At 51.0% G+C, this 17,424-nt stretch overlaps 1 protein-coding gene across 2 annotated transcripts in view; it reads left to right on the top strand.

Annotated features, from left to right (window-relative positions):
• RBM5 (RNA binding motif protein 5) overlaps positions 1-17,424 on the top strand; it is a 247,830-nt gene that overhangs the window by 63,158 nt on the left and 167,248 nt on the right. For both annotated transcript variants that reach the window (XM_030205344.1, XM_030205343.1), the window contains exon 5: positions 15,823-15,978. In XM_030205344.1, coding sequence (XP_030061204.1) covers positions 15,823-15,978 — 156 coding nt within the window. The remainder of the gene's footprint in view (positions 1-15,822; positions 15,979-17,424) is intronic.

Genomic DNA, 17,424 nt, shown 5'->3' with positions numbered 1-17,424 from the left:
CTGTAGCCTCAAACTTTCCTCACAGCATTAAAAAAAAAAGAGGTCTTCTTCTGATTGTGCAGCGTGACCGGAGCTCGGAGACTCGGTCTGGTGAGGTAAGAGCATTTTGTAGCTCCTCCGGGGAGGGCCCGCGTTCGGGACGATTTAGGCGCGAATCCGCCATTTTGAATTTCCGCCGTTTTCGGCGATGGCTGCTGAGAAAGTTAAGCCATGTTGCATTTGTTTCAAGCACAAATCTGCAGCATGACTCTGTAAGGTGTTCTTTTCAGACGGTAGAGCCAGCCCGAGCATGGCGAGCGATGTTCCTTCCCGCTCCGTGGAGCTGGCAGCAGGCGCCATTTTGGAACACCATGGCGCGACCCCCGCTGAGGCGGAGGGGTTTGAGCCTCAAGGGGTGCCTCGTGTAGAGGCTAATAAAAGAGCTGTTTCCCCCGGATTGGAATCAGGAGGCCAGGGTGAGCCATTTTCCCCTGAATTTGTTTTATTACTGCATAATGCATACATGTTAAAAGAGCTCTTCTGCAGGGGTCCCCTGCAGCCCTGCTTTCTGTATCCCCTCCAGTGGAGTCTGGCCTTGGATTACCGTCAGGCGCGTTTTCCCCTGACAGATGGCCGCAAGACAAGCGCAGAAGGGTGGATTCCCCTTCAGAGAGTGGTGCACCCCCTTTTTCCCCCCGTGGTCGGGATGTGAGGACTCTTAGGGGTCTGGCAGGCCTTTGTGGTCTGGAGAGCCAGAAGAAGGTGCAGGATTGCCACCGGATCCAGATGATCCTTCCTCGGTGAGGATTTTCCACCGCGATGAGCTGCCAACACTTATTACTGATGCCTTGCAGGTCCTCTCTATAGAAGACCCTGGGAGTACTGAGACCTCCTCCGGTAATCCGAGGATGGCAAGTACTAAGAAGCCTGCTCGAGCCTTTCCTTTGCATGACTCCATCCAAGAGCTTATCATGGCTCAATGGGCTGACCCCGCGGGGCCTGTGAAAGTCGCCAGGGCTATGGGGCAATTATACCCTCTGAGGCGCATGTGGCGCGCCTAGCAGTGCCTAAAGTGGATGCCCTAGTCAAGGCTGTGACAAAGAAAACTACCCTCCCAGTGGAAGGAGGAGTTGCCCTGAAGGACATGCAGGACTGTCGCCTGGAGGCAGCTATGAAAAGATCCTTTGAAATTTCAGGCCTATCCTTGCAGGCGTCTGCATGCAGCTGCTACGCTGCCCGGGCCTGCCTCGCTTGGTTACAACAGGCAGTGGAACAGCCCGGAGATGGAGCGGAGCCCCTTACAGTGGTGGCACCGCAGATGGAGTCGGCCTTGTCATTTTTGGCTGACGCCCTTTTTGATCTGGTCAGAGCTTCGGCTAAACAGATGGCCGTAGCGGTAGCGGCTCGCTGTCTTCTGTGGCGACGGCATTGGGCAGCTGACATGGCCTCTAAGCAAAGGTTGGTGAAGTTGCCCTTTCAAGGCCTTCTCCTGTTTGGTGAGGGAGAAAATTGTGAAAGGCCTGGGGATGCCAAACCCCAGCGCTTACCCAAGGATAGGCCGCGGTCCCCTCCTCTTACAGACCTCGCTTCCGTGAAGCTAGAAGGTACCGCCCGGGGCGTTCTGCTGGGTTCACTTCGCATGGCCGTTTTCAGCAGAGGAACTCCTTTCGCTCGGACAAACGTTCCGCAGCAGCAGGCTCAAGACCTGGAGTTCATGGGCGACCCTCTCGATGGTGCGCCGGCCCCCTCCTCGATTCCTGTGATAGGAGGACGACTTTCCCTCTTTCTCGAGGAGTGGGCCAAGATTACCTCAGATCAGTGGGTCTTGGACCTGATCAGAGAAGGCTACAGAATAGAATTCAATGCCCCGATAGGAGACGTGTTTGTGGAGTCCCGATGCGGTTCTGCCGCCAAACGGGCGGCGGTAGAGGAGACCTTGCAAGGCTTGATTCACATAGGGGCGGTTTCCCCCGTGCCTCCCGCCGAATACGGCCGTTACTCCATTTACTTCATGGTGCCGAGAAAAGGAGGGTCTTTTCGGTCTATCCTAGACTTAAAAGAAGTCAACAAGTCTCTGAACGTGCGGCATTTTCACATGGAAACCCTGCGCTCCGTCATAGCGGCGGTTAAGCCAGGAGAGTTTCTCATGTCTCTGGACCTGAAAGAAGCTTACTTGCACATACCAATTTGGCCCGCGCATCAGAGGTTTCTGCGTTTTGCGGTGATGGGAAAACATTTCCAGTTTCGGGCCTTGCCTTTTGGCCTCGCCACAGCTCCCCGAACCTTTCCCATGGTAATGGTGGTGGTAGCTGCTTTTCTCAGGCGAGAGGGTATCCGGGTTCACCCGTACCTAGACGACTGGCTCATCAGAGCAGACTCTGCAGGAGAGAGTCGTCAGGTTACAGCCAGAGTGGTCTCAGTACTGCAATCTATGGGCTGGATGTCAATATAGCCAAATGTCACCTGACCCCCTCTCAATCTCTAGAATATTTGGGGGTCCGGTTCAACACAGCCTCGGGGATGGTCTTCCTACCCGAACAAAGGCGGTGCAAGCTTCAGACCCAGGTCCGTCTGCTCCTGAGGATGCCTCGCCCACGAGCTTGGGACATAGTCCAGCTGTTGGGGTCGATGACGGCCACTTTGGAAGTGGTGCCTTGGCCGAGAGCACACCTGAGACCTCTGCATTGTTCCCTGCTTCCACTATCTCAGGATTATCAATGCAGACTCACGTGGCTCCCTGCGGCCCGGCTTCAGTATGGAGTGGTGGCTCCCAGACAGCATGCTGCAGCGAGGAATGCCGCTAGCGCTCCCTGATTGGTGCCTGGTGGTAACAGATGCCAGCCTGAAGGGCTGGGGTGCACAATGCCGGGGAAGGCATGCCCAGGGTCTTTGGACACCCGAGGAGTCGGAGTGGTCCATCAATCGCTTGGAGTTGAAAGCGATTTTCCAGGCGCTTCTGGCCTTTCAATTGACCCAGGAAGGATTGGCTGTCAGAGTTCTGTCGGACAACACGATAGCAGTGGCCTACATAAATCGCCAAGGAGGCACTCAGTGCATTGCACTAGCAGTGCAGGCCGCGCAGATTTGCCACTGGACCGAGCTTCATCTGCAGTTTCTGTCAGCAGCTCATATTGCAGGTCAGAGCAACATGCAAGCCGATTACCTGAGCAGGAATCAAATCGACCCAGCGGAGTGGGAACTTGCAGACGAAGCATTCTTGCAGATATGTGCCAAATGGGGAAAGCCCGTAATGGATCTTATGGCGTCAAGCGCAAATGCCATAGTCTCGTGCTTCTACAGCGGTCGGAGAGATGCTCAGCAGGGTTGGATGCCTTGGCTCAACCCTGGCCTCAGGGCCTCCTGTATGTGTTCCCTCCGTGGCCCTTGATAGGGCGAGTACTCCTGCGGATTCGGCTACATCGAGGAGAGGTGGTTCTCATTGGCCCAGGAGGCCGTGGTATGCGGACCTCCGGTGGATGCTGGTGGAGGCTCCCCTGCCGTTACCTCTGGTACCGAACCTGTTGTCATAGGGCCCGGTGACCATGGAGGACGCCTGCCGCTTTGGTCTTACGGCATGGCTATTGAGAGGGCGCAATTGAGAGACAAGGGATATTCCAGTAAAGTCATTTCCACTCTCCTTCAGGCCCACAAACGTTCCACTTCCTTGGCTTATGCCAGGATTTGGCGTCAATTTGAGGCTTGGTATGCTTCAAAAGCGATCACACCCATGTGGGCTACTGTCTCGCCGATACTTGACTTTTTGCAGGATGGTGTTCAAAAAGGCTTGGCCTATAATTCCCTGCGTGTTCAAGTTGCAGCCTTAGCATGTTTTCGAGGGAAGGTCGCTAGCCTCTCTGGCTGCTTGCCCGGATGTGACACGGTTTCTCAGAGGGGTGCTTCGGCTCCGTCTTCCTGTGCGGGCTCCGTGACCGGCCTGGAATCTGGGTTTAGTTTTAAAGGCCCTTCAGTGTTCTCCCTTCGAACCGCTTAGGCGAGCTTCGGAGAAGGATGTGACCTTAAAGACAATCTTTTTGGTGGCCGTGACATCGGGGAGATGGGTATCTTGAGCTCTAGGCGTTGTCCTATCGAGACCCATTTTTGCAATTCTCAGAGTCCGGAGTAATGGTACATACGGTGCCTTCCTTCATGCCTAAGGTGGTTTCAGCATTTCACCTAAACCAGCCTATTTTCCTGCCCTCCTTTTCTAAAGAGGAGTTTCCAGAAGCCTATGGGCAGTTGCACCTTCTGGATGTGCGAATGGCTTTGTTGCAATATCTGCGCATGTCAAATGCTTTCAGGACCTCTGACCATCTTTTTGTTCTTTTGTCAGGTTCGCGCAGAGGGTCTCCAGTGTCTAAGGCCACTATAGCCCGTTGGCTCAAGGAAGCTATTTTTCAGCATATCTGCCTGAAGCCTTTAAGGCACATTCCACAAGAGCGATTTTCTCTTCTTGGGCTGAAACTGGAGCACTCTCTCTTCAAGAGATATGTAGTGCAGCTACTTGGGCTTTAAAGCTCTCTTTTGCCTGACGTTACAGGCTGGATGTGGCTGCCAGGAGAGACGCGCATTTTGGAGCACAAGTGCTAGCGCATGGTGTGGCTTGTTCCCACTCTATCTAGGGATTGCTTTGATACATCTCACTCTTAATGGATTCATTTGCTTGATGACAAGGAAGGGAAAATTAGGTTCTTACCTTGGTAATTTTCTTTCCTTTAGTCATAGCAGATGAATCCATGAGCCCTCCCTCAGTGGTTCATTGTGTGATACATGTTACTTTTATGTTCATTCTTTTCCTGTAGATATGTTCCCTCATTGGGAGAAGTTGGAAAACAGTCTTCAGGATTTCTGTTCATTTACAGGAGGATGAGTTCATTCCCTTCTTTGAATTATAGCTCCAGTTTTGGGTCGTTCATCCGCTGTGAGGAAAGTTCATGTTATTATGCTTTGCGGTGTTACACTGCTTTGGAAGCTTCAAATACTGAAGAGGCAGATGGAGCTAGCTGGCCATGAGGCACTATGGTTTTTCAGTGTTCTCTATCTCCCCCTGCTGGTTGATGGACACAACCCACTCGTATGGATTCATCTGCTATGACTAAAGGAAAGAAAATTACCAAGTTAAGAACCTAATTTTCCCTTCGTTAGTAGTGAGAGCCTGTTTTCATTGGTCTGAAAAGGTCTTGGACCGTTCTTCTGATTTTTTTTCAGCAATAGATGCCGAAGTGGCGAAGTTGGAAATGGGTTTGGCCTTTTTGGCAGATGCTCTTTACAACTTGCTTCAGGCCTCTTCTAAGTCTATGGCTCTTTGTGTGGCGGCCCATCGCTGTCTTTGGCCTCGTGGCTGGTCTGCGGATGCGGGCTCTAAGTCCAAGCTTAGTAAATTTCCTTTTAAGGGTTCTTTTCTCTTTGGCGATGAGTCGGATAAGCTGCTGTGTAGCCTAGGTGAGGCTAAAGTTCCGAGGCTTCCTGAGGATTGTCCCAGGGGGCCTGGACGTGGTGTTTTTTTCCGGCCATTGTAGAAGCAGTGCTTTTCGGTATAGACCAGGCAGAGTAGTTCCGTTTCAACGATCCAAGTTTTTTTTCAGAGGACTCTCCTTTTGGGTGGTCGTAGAAGCGGTTGGGAAACAGGAAATTCTTTCTCGTCTTCCTCCCGTCCTCAGCAATGAAGGTTTGCGGGCCCAGCCTGTGGTTCAGATAGGAGCTCGGTTGGTGCAGTTTTATGGGCCCAAATTACTTCAGACCAGTGGGTTCTAGAGGTTATTTGCGATGGGGTTCGCCTTAGAGTTTGCTTGTCCTTTGTCAGACGCTTTCGTGGAGTCTCCCTGCTGTTCTTTGCTCAAAACCAGGGCGGTTGGGGACAATCTACGCAGACTTCTCGACCTTCAGGCTATTTGTCCATTTCATTTGTCAGAGCAGCGTCTAGGACGTTACTCCATAAACTTTCTGGTTCCCAACCTAGAGGGTTCGTTCAGGCCAATTTTAGATCTCCAGGTGGTCAATTGAGCCCTCAGGGTGCCCTCATTTCGTACGGAGACTTTGCGGTCGGTCATTGTGGTGATGCAGACCAGGGAGTTTCTGATGTCGCTCGACCTCACAGAAACCTACTTGCATGTCCCTACTCGACTGGCCCACCAACGTTTCCTTCAGTTTGCAGTGCTTAGCCAGCATTTCATTTTCGGGCTTGTGACTGCTCCTCGGATGTTTACCAAAGTCATGGTCGTAGTAGCCGCAGCACTCAGAATGAAAGGCATTCTAGTCCATCCTTATTTAGACGATTAGTTGATCAGAGCATAGTCTTACCAGGAGAGCGTTCAGGTGACAGCTCGAGTACTAGACTTCTTGAAGTCCCTAGGTTTGGTAGTCAGTGCACAAAAGATCCGTCTGCAGCCATCTCAGTCATTGGAGTACCTGGGAATCTGTTTTGACACATTGCAGGGCCGTGTTTTTCTTCCGCCGGCTCGTGTCCTCAAACTGCAGTCTCAGATTTGTCACTTAATGCAGTCACCGAGGCCAGCGGCCAAGGATTATCTTCAGTTCCTGGGTTCCATGGTGGCGGCGATTGAGGCAGTGCCCTGGGCCAGGGCTCGCATGAGGCAGTTCCCTGGGCCAGGGCTCGCATGAGGCCGCTTCAGAGGTCGCTTCTTTCTTGGTGGTCGTCACAGAAGGGCTGTCTACATCAGAAATTGTCACTTCTGGCTCAGGTGAAGAGCAGCCTGCATTGGTGGCTGCGAGATGCCAGTATGACCAAGGGAATGCCTCTGGATCAGTCCAACTGGAGGGTGGTTACGACAGATGCCAGTCTCCAGGGCTGGGGAGCTCACTGTCAGTACAGTATGCTCAAGGCCTCAGGTCTCCTCAGGAGAGATCTTGTTCAATAAATCTATTAGAGACCAGGGCAGTTAGACCTTTGTCCATCTGTTGAGGGGCGAGGCAGTCCGCGTGATGTCAGAAAATGCCACCACGGTGGCTTACATCAATCGGCAAGGAGGAACAAGGAGTCGGCAGTTGGAGCAAGAAGCGTCACAGCTGTTACAGTGGTCGGAGGTGCATCTGGTGGTGCTCTCGGCGGCTCATGTGGCAGGAGTTCAGAATGTTCAGGCAGACTTTCTCAGTCGAAATATGCTAGATCCCGGGGAGTGTGCTCTAAGCGATGTGGCGTATCGGGCGGTGGTGAACCGTTGGGGGGTTCCCCAAGATGCATCTGTTTGCTCCCTGGCCGACTGGTCTTCTTTATGCCTTTCCTCTCTGGTCATTGATAGGGTGTCTACTTCAGAGAGTTGAGATGCACAGGGGCCGTCTGATCTTGGTGGCGCTGGATTTGCCTCGCAGACCGTGGTACGCCGATCTTCAGCGGCTTCTAGTAGAGGGTCCTTTCAAGCTCCCGGTCAGGCATTATCTTTTGGCTCAGCTTCGCTCTCGTCGGTGTTCTACCTCTTTGAATTATGTTCGGACCTGGAGGATTTTTGAGGCCTAGTGTGAGGAGCTCGGGATAGCTCTCTTACATGCGTCCATCTTGCAGATTTTAGATTTTCTGCAGCGTGGTTTCAACAAAGGCCTTGTTTTGGCTTCTCTTAAAGTGCAGATTGCAGCTCTATCGTGTTTTCAAGGTCGTGTTCAATGAAGATCGCTGGCTAGCCACCTGGATGTGTTCCATTTTTAAAGAGAGGTTAACCTCCTGCATCCTCAGTCTCGCTGTTCTTTTCCCCGCTGGGATCTTAATTTGGTATCTCGGTTCTTACCAAGCCTCCCTCTGAGCCTTTATCTTATTGTACTTTGAAGGACTTAACCCTGAAGGCATTGTTTTTAGTGGCTATTGCCTCAGCTAGTAGATTTTCGGAGTTGCAGGCTCTTTCGTGTAGGTCTCCATTTTTGGAATTCAGCTTGGATAGAGTGTTTTAAGACCAGTTCCTTCTTTTCTGTCCAAGGTATTGACTCATTTTCTTTCATTTCAACCGGTGGTGTTGCCTGTTCTAGGTTCTTTCTCCGGGTCAGAGGAGCAGCGTCTCTTGAAGCACTTGGATGTCAAAAGAGTTCTGAAGCATTATGTCAAGTCTACGGAGATTTGTCGGTTTAATTGTTTGTTTTATTCTCATCGGAGGTTCACACACAGGGTTAATAGCTTCTAAGTCCACTATTTTTCGTTGGCTTAAGGAAATTATTGCATCAGCTTACCTTCTTTCAGGGAAAGCTGTTCCAGAAGGAGTTAAGGCTCACTCTACCAGAGGTCAGGCTACTTCTTGGGCAGAGTATTGTCTGGTGCCTCTGGAGGACATTTGTATGGCGACGACTTGGTCTTCGCATTCCTTTTCAAAGCACTATCGATTGTACCTCCTGAGTCATCAGCAAGTTGTTTTCAGGGCACACGTTTTGACGGCGGGGCTGTTAGGGTCCCTCCCATAATCTTACTGCTTTGTTACTTCCCATCAGTCACATTCTGGGTTGGGCCGGATGGACACTAAGGAAGGAGAAATTAGACCTTACCTGCTAATTTGCTTTCCTTTAGTCCCTACGGACCGGCCCGGATCCCTCCCTTTAGGTATTCTGTGTCTTCAAGAGTTATGATATTGTTTTCTTGGGAGCTGTGTTGCTGGCTTCTGGTTTCATTGTTTAAAAAAAAAAAAAACACCACAAATTCTATGGTTCAGTATGTAACCTTTTGTGCATGATATGCAGGGGCATGTCATTGGTCACATTATTGTTGGTGGCACACACCCTGTGTTAGCAATGTGCCGGTGGCTGCTCAGGCTTTCGTATGCACAGACCATTTACATATTGTTTTACTTCCTTCTGCTTTGGTACTTTGTTACTGGATCTTTCTCTTGTTGCCAAGGGCTGTTATTGGCTCTCTGTAGAGTCATTGTTTTCTCAGTCTCCACCTGCTGGAAGGCGTGCACAACCCATCAGTCACTTTCTGGGCCAGTCCGGAGGGACTAAAGGAAAGCAAATTAGCAGGTAAGGTCTAATTTCTCCATTCTCTCTATCTAGCAGGTGGAATGACATACCTGTGCAGCTCCAGATTAATCTGTCTCCTATCCCGTTCCCTTGGGGGTTGTTGAGTCTTGTGGGGTTGAGGTGCCATTTGGTGTGGTTGGGGATACCTGGTGGGGCCAGGTCCCTCCCCTCCTCCCCCTGCCTGCCTACCTAGCCAGCCCTTTTGGGCGCATTGACATGCAGTCTGAGTGTGCCTGGGTCAGCTCTCCTGCCTCTCTTCCTGGGGGGGGGGGGGGGGGGAGAGTTCACGCTTTGTGCAGGCTGCTCTCTAAGGCTGATTAGAAGGGTGCTGGACCGGGGCATAGTCTGGGCACGTGGGAAAACTGGTTTCTCTCCGCTTCGGGGGTCGGGCATTTTGGCACTGTCTGAATCGGCGAAGCGCTGTGGCAGCAGAAGGGCAGCGTCAGGGGTGTGCGAGGAATGCGCTAAGGCTGGGTCCCAGGGCAGGAAACAGTAGGGAGCCGCCGGTGCGTTCGCCAGCAGGGGAAAGCTCCGACACTGCTCTTCCGTCTTTGGCGGGAACTCAACTGACAGGTCTGCCGGTGCCATTTTTGTTGCCCACGCGGTCGCAATTCGCCCTGACTCCTGTTGGAGGAGGTGAGTGTTGCGGGTATTCCCTCAGGAGAGGCAGCGACCGGGGGGGGGTCAGCCTTCTCCCCAGAATTTGTGCTTCTTATACACAGGGCTTTTTTGTTAAAATCGACAGCTTCAGAGCTCCGTTGCCTGGTCCTCAGAGTCCCCAGCCTGTCATGCCCTAGAGTCTCCCTAAGAGGTCTCATTTGGAGCTTCCTCTCATGGAGGAAGATTTCTCTGGTCCATCGGACCCAGAAGAGTGTCAGCTGTCGGGGGGACTCCCTGCTGGCTGCTCCTGACGGGCTGGAGTAGGGGGAGTTACTGCTGGGTGAAGGAGATGACCCTACGGCGGTACAGCTATTCCGCAAGGAGAAACTTCCTGCTTTTATAGTGCAGGCGCTAGAGGTGTTAAACATATCTCTGCCGGATTTGGCGCCTACTGCGGTTGCTACCCCTTCCATTATGACGGGTACCATAGGTCCATCTAAGGCCTTTCAAATCCACCAGGCCATGAGGGTGCTCATTGCGGCACAGTGGGATACCCCGGAGTTAAGCCTACGGGTGGCATGGGTCATGTCACGGCTTTGTCCGCTGCTCTCGGAGGACTGCGTATGCAGGTGGTGGACTCCTTAATCACGGCAGTCACAAAAAAAGACCACCTTACCGGTGGAAGGAGGGAACGACTCTTTGAGACCCTCAGGACCGAAAGCTGGAAGTGGCCCTGAAGTCAGCCTTTGAGGTGGCTTCATTGGACCTGCAGGCGTCTGTCTGTGCTTCTTACATGGCACGGGCTTGTCTCTCCTGGGTCAAGAAGTCTTTGGAGGAACTCATTGCCTGCCAGCTTTGGAGTCTGGACTAGCCTACCTGGCGGATTTGCTGTATGATATTCTTCGGGCTTCGGCTAAGGAGATGTCCCTGGCAGGATGGCCCGACTGTAGGTATGGCTGAGGCATTGGGCGGCAAATGTCGCCTCTAAGTCTTGCTTAGCACAATTGCCCTTTAGGGGGGTAACCTTCTCTTTGGTGATGTCCTTGCTCAGATTGTGAAAGAGCTAGGGGACTCTAAGGGTCAGCATCTTCCTGAGTAAGGCATCATCTAGGTCTGTTTGGCCTCGTTTTAGGGAGGCTAAGTGCTACAGGCCTGCTTGGTCTGGCACCTTCCAGCGGCCTCGCTTTCAGCAGAAGCAGCAGTCCTTTTGGGGTGAAAAGTGGGCAGTCGCCTCGGGTCCCAGAGGACAGCAAGGAAATAGAGGGGCACAATGATGAGTCGCTGGCCCATCGCCTTCCAGCTATTGGGGGACGTCTGCCCTTTTTTGGGAGGAGTGGGCCAGGGTCACTTCAGACGAATGGGTCTTTGATGTTATTCAAGGCGGCTGTTAAGCGAGCGGCGATTCAGGACACCCTGCCCGAGCTGGCATGTCTGGGAGCAGTCATTCCAGTACCGCCTGCCAAGATCGGGCATGGTCGCTACTCCATCTACTTCGTGGTGCCCAAAAAAGGCAGGACCTTCCGCCCTGTTCTCGATCTCGTCTGTCAACAGGTGTCTGTGGGTGCAGCATTTCCGTATGGAAACTCTATGCTCCGTTCTGGCAGCAGTACAGCCAGGAGAGTTTTTGACTGCGCTCGATCTCAAGGAGGTGTATTTACATATTCTTATTTGGCCGCCTCATTAGCGTTTCCTATGCTTTGCGGTTCTGGGACAGCATTTCCAGTTCTAGGCCATGCCCTTCGGGCTTGCAACAGCACCCCGTACCTTTTCCAAGGTTATGGTGGTCGTCACAGCTTTTTTAAGGGCTCGGGGCATTCAGGTACACCCGTATTTAGATGACTGGTTGATTCGTGCGCCGTCACACACAGTGTATGTTCAGGCTACGGAAGAGGTGTCGCGCCTACTGCGGTCTCTGGGTTGGATAGTCAACTTTCAGAAGTGCCAGATCAAGTCGTCGCAGTCCCTGGAATATCTGGGGGCCCTCTTGGACACTCAGCAGGGCAGAGTTTCTTCCAGAAGCTCGCAGGATACGGTTCCAGACTCAGCTGTCTTTCTTGCTTCAGGCTCCTGCTCCCAGAGCTTGGGATTATGTGCAGGTTCTGGAATCAATGGCAGCAACGTTGGATGTGATTCCTTGGGCTAGGAGACGCATGCATCCTCTGCAGTGGTCCCTACTTCGTTGGTAGTCGCCCCTATCCGAGGATTATGTGATTCGAATCCCATGGTCTCAAAGAGCGCGCTTTGCGATGCGGTGGTGGCTGCTGCCACAGAGTCTTCTAAGGGGAATGCCCCTTGCGACACCAGAGTGGATCGTGGTAACCACAGATACCAGTCTAACGGGTTGGGGTGCCCACTGTCTTGGCCAGACGGCCCAGGGCACCTGGTCATCAGTGGAAGCGACACTGCCAATCAGTGTTCTGGAGTTACGGGCCGTCCGCAATGCGCTACAGGCCTTCGAGGCTCTCCTTTGGGGGCAGTCGGTCAGGGTGTTATCCGACAATGCGACAGCGGTAGCATATGTCAACAGGCAGGGGGCCCCAAGGGTGCCCCACTGGCAAAGGAGGCCTCCTCCCTTTGTAGACAAGCATCTGTCGATCCTGTCATCGGCACACATCGCGGGGGTGTTGAATGTGGGAGCGAACTTCCTCAACCGGAATCAGCTGGATCCAGGGGAGTGGGAACTCCCGACGAGCGTGCGATCAGATCACATCCCTTTGAGGAGTTCCTGTGATCGATCTGATGGCACGTTATTCTACTACTACTACTATTTAGCATTTCTATAGCGCTACGAGGCGTACGCAGCGCTGCACAAACATAGAAGAAAGACAGTCCCTGCTCAAAGAGCTTACAATCTAATAGATAAAAAATAAAGTAATCAAATCATTTAATGTGAACGGGAAGGAAGAGAGGAGGGTAGGTGGAGGCGAGTGGTTACAAGTGGTTATGAGTCAAAAGCAATGTTAAAGAGGTGGGCTTTCAGTCTAGATTTAAAGGTGGCCAAGGATGGGGCAAGACGTAGGGGCTCAGGAAGTTTATTCCAGGCGTAGGGTGCAGTGAGACAGAAGGCGCGAAGTCTGGAGTTGGCAGTAGTGGAGAAGGGAACAGATAAGGATTTATCCATGGAGCGGAGTACATGGGAAGGGGTGTAGGGAAGGACGAGTGTGGAGAGATACTGGGGAGCAGCAGAGTGAGTACATTTATAGGTTAGTAGAAGAAGTTTGAACAGGATGTGAAAACGGATAGGGAGCCAGTGAAGGGTCTTGAGGAGAGGGGTAGTATGAGTAAAGCGACCCTGGCGGAAGACGAGACGGGCAGCAGAGTTTTGAACCGACTGGAGGGGGGAGAGGTGACTAAGTGGGAGGCCAGCAAGAAGCAGATTGCAGTAGTCTAAACGAGAGGTGACAAGGGTGTGGATGAGGGTTTTGGTAGAGTGCTCGGCAAGAAAGGGGCGGATTTTACAGATGTTGTAAAGAAAGAAACGACAGGTCTTGGCAATCTGCTGGATATGAGCAGAGAAGGAGAGAGAAGAGTCAAAGATGACCCCAAGGTTTCGAGCTGAGGAGACAGGGAGAATGAGAGAGCCATCAACAGAAATAGAAAACGGGGGGAGCGGGGAGGTGGGTTTGGGGGGGGAAAATGAGAAGCTCGGTTTTGGTCATATTTAATTTCAGGTGGCGTTGAGACATCCAGACAGCAATGTCAGACAAGCACGCTGAAACTTTGGTTTGGATGCAAGGTGAGATATCAGGGGTAGAAAGGTAGATTTGGGAGTCATTAGCATAGAGATGGTAGGAAAAGCCATGGGATGAGATTAATGAACCAAGGGAAGAAGTGTAGATAGAAAAGAGGAGAGGACCAAGAACAGAACCCTGAGGTTCGCCGACAGGCAGAGGGATAGAAGTAGAAGAGGATCCACCAGAGTGAACACTAAAGGTGCGGAGGTAGGAAGAGAACCAGGAAAGGACAGAGCCCTGGAATCCAAGTGAGGACAGGGTATCGAATGCCAAAGTGCCCCACTTCTTCAGCAGGGGCAGATGGGCCTGCTCTGGGGGCATAGATGCACATCTCCTGTACGTGTTTCCACCGTGACCCATGATAGGGCGCGCAATTGGTTGAATTGCTCTACATCCGGGGCCGGTAATTCTGGTTGAACCGGACTGGCCCAGGCATCCATGGTACGCGGACCTCATTCGACTGCTTGCCGACAGTCCTCTGTGGCTTACGGAACATAGCGATCTTCTGGTGCAGGGTCCAGTAATCATGGGGAATCCCGTCCCCTTTGCAAGGGTTATCTCGACAATGTAATTGCCACAATGTTGCAGGCACGGAAACGATCTATGTCATCAGCTTATGCAAGAGTGTGGTCCAGGTTCCTTGGAAGGACAGTTGGGCGGATGGCCTGGATACTTTGGTACAGCCTTGGCCCACTTTGGGGCTCCTTTACGTGTTTCCCTCACTGGCCTTTCCTGGGGTGAGTAATTCCGCACGTAGAGTGGCATCGGAGTCTGGTGATCCTGGTAGTGCCCAATTGGCTCTATGGGTCCTGGTACAGGGACCTGGTTTGTTTGTTGGTGGTTCAGCCTCTTAGTCTGCCATGTTCAGACACCCTTTTGGTGCAGGGGCCGCTGTTCATTGAAGATCTGGCTTTATTCTCTTACGTCCTGGCCCTTGAGCGGGCATGCTTGAGGAAGTGGGAGTACTGTGCTCCGGTCATTGCGACTTTATCGTCTAGTTTGTCCTCCACTTCCTTCTCCCATAAGACGGATCTTCGAGAGTTGGTGTCTGGAGCGCAGCATTTGGTCCCTGAAGGTTTCCCTTCCAGACATCCTGGATTTTTTGCAGGCTGGGTTCTCATTTGGACTGGCCTGGTCATCTGTCCAAGTGCAGGTGGCAGCTCTGGCCTGTTTTCAAGGTTGAGGTTTCCCTTCTCGACATTCTGAATTTTTTGTAGGCTGGGTACAGCTTTTCTGGCCCCCCATTTGTCTGTTGTTTCCGCCCTGGGACCTTAATCTGGTCCTATCTGTGCTAGTTTCTGCACCCTTTCAGCTGCTGTCTGGGACTATTCTCAAGGATCTTGGATTGAAGGCGGTGGGGTGTTTCTTGTCGCGGTGACTTTGGCCATCCACATTTCGGATTTGCATGTCCTGTGTTGCAGGGATACGTTTCTTCAGTTTTTCCCAGACAAAAGTGGAACTTCAGATGGTCCTGTCCTGTTTTGCCTTCCTTCAGTATCGATCAATCTGTAGTCCTGCCAGTCCTTAGAGAAACTCCGCCAACTTCATTGTTTGGATTTTCGCCGGGTGCTGCGGCACTTTTCTCCATGTGTCTTGGGGTTTTCGCTGTACCGATTATCAGTTTGTGCTTGTTAGGGCTCTCGCTGAGGGGGCGGTGGCCTCTAAAGCGACCATTGCTCAGTGGATCAAAGAGGCCATTGCGTGACCTTATCTGCTTCAGGGCAAGGAGGTTCCTGTATGTTTGAAGGCACATTCCACAAGGTCACAAGCCTGTTCTTGGGCGGAGCACTTGACATTTGTAGAGCAGCTGCTTGGTCGTCTTTGCACACCTTTGCACGGCACTACTGGCTGGATGTTCAGACGTAGTGTTCGGGGCTTGGGTTCTGGAATTTGGGCTGTGGGTTTCCCACCCATGAGGTAACTGCTTTGGTACTTCCCATCTGTGACGGTCAAGAGGAACGCTTTGGAAGGAGAAATTAGATAATTTGCTTTCCTTTAGTCCCTCTAGACCATCGCAGAGCCCACCCTATGTTTAGTGAGTCTGTCTGTCCCCTGACCCTGGTCCTTGCAGCTCCTAGAGGGGTTTGTGGTTTATTCTCTTTGATTTGTTCATGTTTGTGGGTTCTTTGCCGCCTGTTCTGCTTTGCTAGTTATAGGCTTTCAGGGGACTGACTTTCAGTGTATTCTCATCTCCATCTGCTGGTAGGAGTGCATACCCATCTGTGACTGTCTAGAGGGACTAAAGGAAAGCAAATTAACAGGTAAGTTCTAATTTGTCCTTACATAGCTACCCAGGTGAGTAAGTTGCAGATAAGTTTTCAAATGCATGAGCTGTAATTTACATGTATTGTGTGTGAAATCTGCATGGAATTCAGTTGATAATTTTAATGTAACTTCATAACACTAGGTGTTGTAGAGTAGGGACAGTTTTAAACACATAATTCAGTATTTGCTAGTCATTTGTGATTAGCAGCCACTTGTAAGTAACATTAATGGAAATGTGATATGTAATTACTAGTTCCAAAATTTGGACAAATCTTGTTAATGTGTTTACGAATAGCGAGAGCGCGAAAGACGGAATAGTGATAGATCAGAGGATGGCTACCATTCTGATGGTGATTACATGGATCAGGACTACAGGCATGACATAAATGATGAGCGTGAGAGCAAGACCATCATGCTGCGAGGACTTCCTGTTACTGTCAGTGAAAGTGATGTAAGTTCTTTTTAAACTATTCTGAGACAGACAATCTGGTGACACTGGTCTTGTAGTTTGTCCCAAAAATAATTAACATATCTGCTTGACACAAGAATATGGGTAACATCAGGCTTCGGGAAAAGTTGGCAGTGGCTGAAAGGCTTTCTCAACCTCCTGTTATCCTTACTGAGGTTCAAGAGCAGGGAAGCGGAAGTGTGCCCCCCTGCTTTTGGAATCTGCTGTTTCTCCTTTTAGTGCCTGATAGATTTGCCATTCCTCCATTCTGTGCCTGTATTAAGGGGGTAAGTGGAAGTCTAGTAAATCAGGCCTTTAATTCACTATTTCACCTATTACCATGCCTCTTTCCTCAGCCCAGCTAATCAATCAGTCACCTTCACCTTGCCAGCTGCTGCTGAAACAGCTATTCTCTCTAGCACTGCATAGGCATTTGCACTTCTCTCCTGATGATAGTCTTTCAAGAACATGAAACAATTCAGATGTTTGGATACCACTTGACTAAACCTCGGTAAAAGCCACATGCTGTCCAACTGGAAGAGCTTCTGGTGCTTTCTGTGGCAGCTGCAGTAAATAGGGAAACTTGGGCCAGTAAAATTCTGTATGCTGTGATAAAATCTGTGGGTCCTGGCTTCCAGGTTTTGAGGCTGATTTACGTTATAGCCACTTGGTCTATTGGCTGCACAACTGAATTATAATTCTCTGAAGGTGTTTTGAATTGGTGATCCTTATGGTGGGGGTCTCAGCCACTGAAGGGATTTTATCGTACACAGATGCAGGGTTACCATCTCACCCAAGCAGTAGGTTTTGTCCTGTTGCATAGATGGAGTTATTTTTAAAATTGCAATTTTACTAGTCAGCAGCAGACCTCTCCAGGAACAAGTGGGTTGTGTCCATCTTAGCAACAGGTGGAGATAGAGATCGCTGAATTGAATCCTGTGGTGTCAGCCAATATTCTCTATTCTCCGAGGACAAAACAGACTGCTTGTTCTCACATATGGGTGACATCCACGGTAGCCCCAGGTCCGGAAAATCTTCCTAGCAACAAAGGTTGCTAAAAGCCTTCGTCGAGCACGCGGCCGTCTTCCTGCCCGTCACGCAAGAGTCCGGCTTCAGTCTTCTTTTTTCCATGGTCAAGAGCAGCTGTTTACGGCGGTTCTGTTCCCCAGAAAAAGAGCCTTCACTTAGCCAGTTTTTTGGCGATTTATTTTCTTCGTTTTTGTTCGTATGTAGCTCGCGTTTGAGCTGTTCCGGTTTACTTAAAAAAAAAAAAAAAGTTTCCTTTATTTCCTTAGTTATCCCTCAAGTAAGTTTTCTTTTGTCTATGTGTGCAGCCATTTTGGCCGCCCTACAGGTTTTTCCCTTTTTTTGTGCCCTTCTTTTGGCACCATTGTGAGTTTTGATTTCGCCGCCGCTATTTTTCCTTCGATGACATTGAGGATCGCCAGC

This window comes from Microcaecilia unicolor, chromosome 6 (assembly GCF_901765095.1).
Source record: "Microcaecilia unicolor chromosome 6, aMicUni1.1, whole genome shotgun sequence".
NCBI classification, from domain to species: Eukaryota; Metazoa; Chordata; class Amphibia; order Gymnophiona; family Siphonopidae; genus Microcaecilia; species Microcaecilia unicolor.
This window is presented reverse-complemented; position numbering and strand designations above follow the sequence as displayed.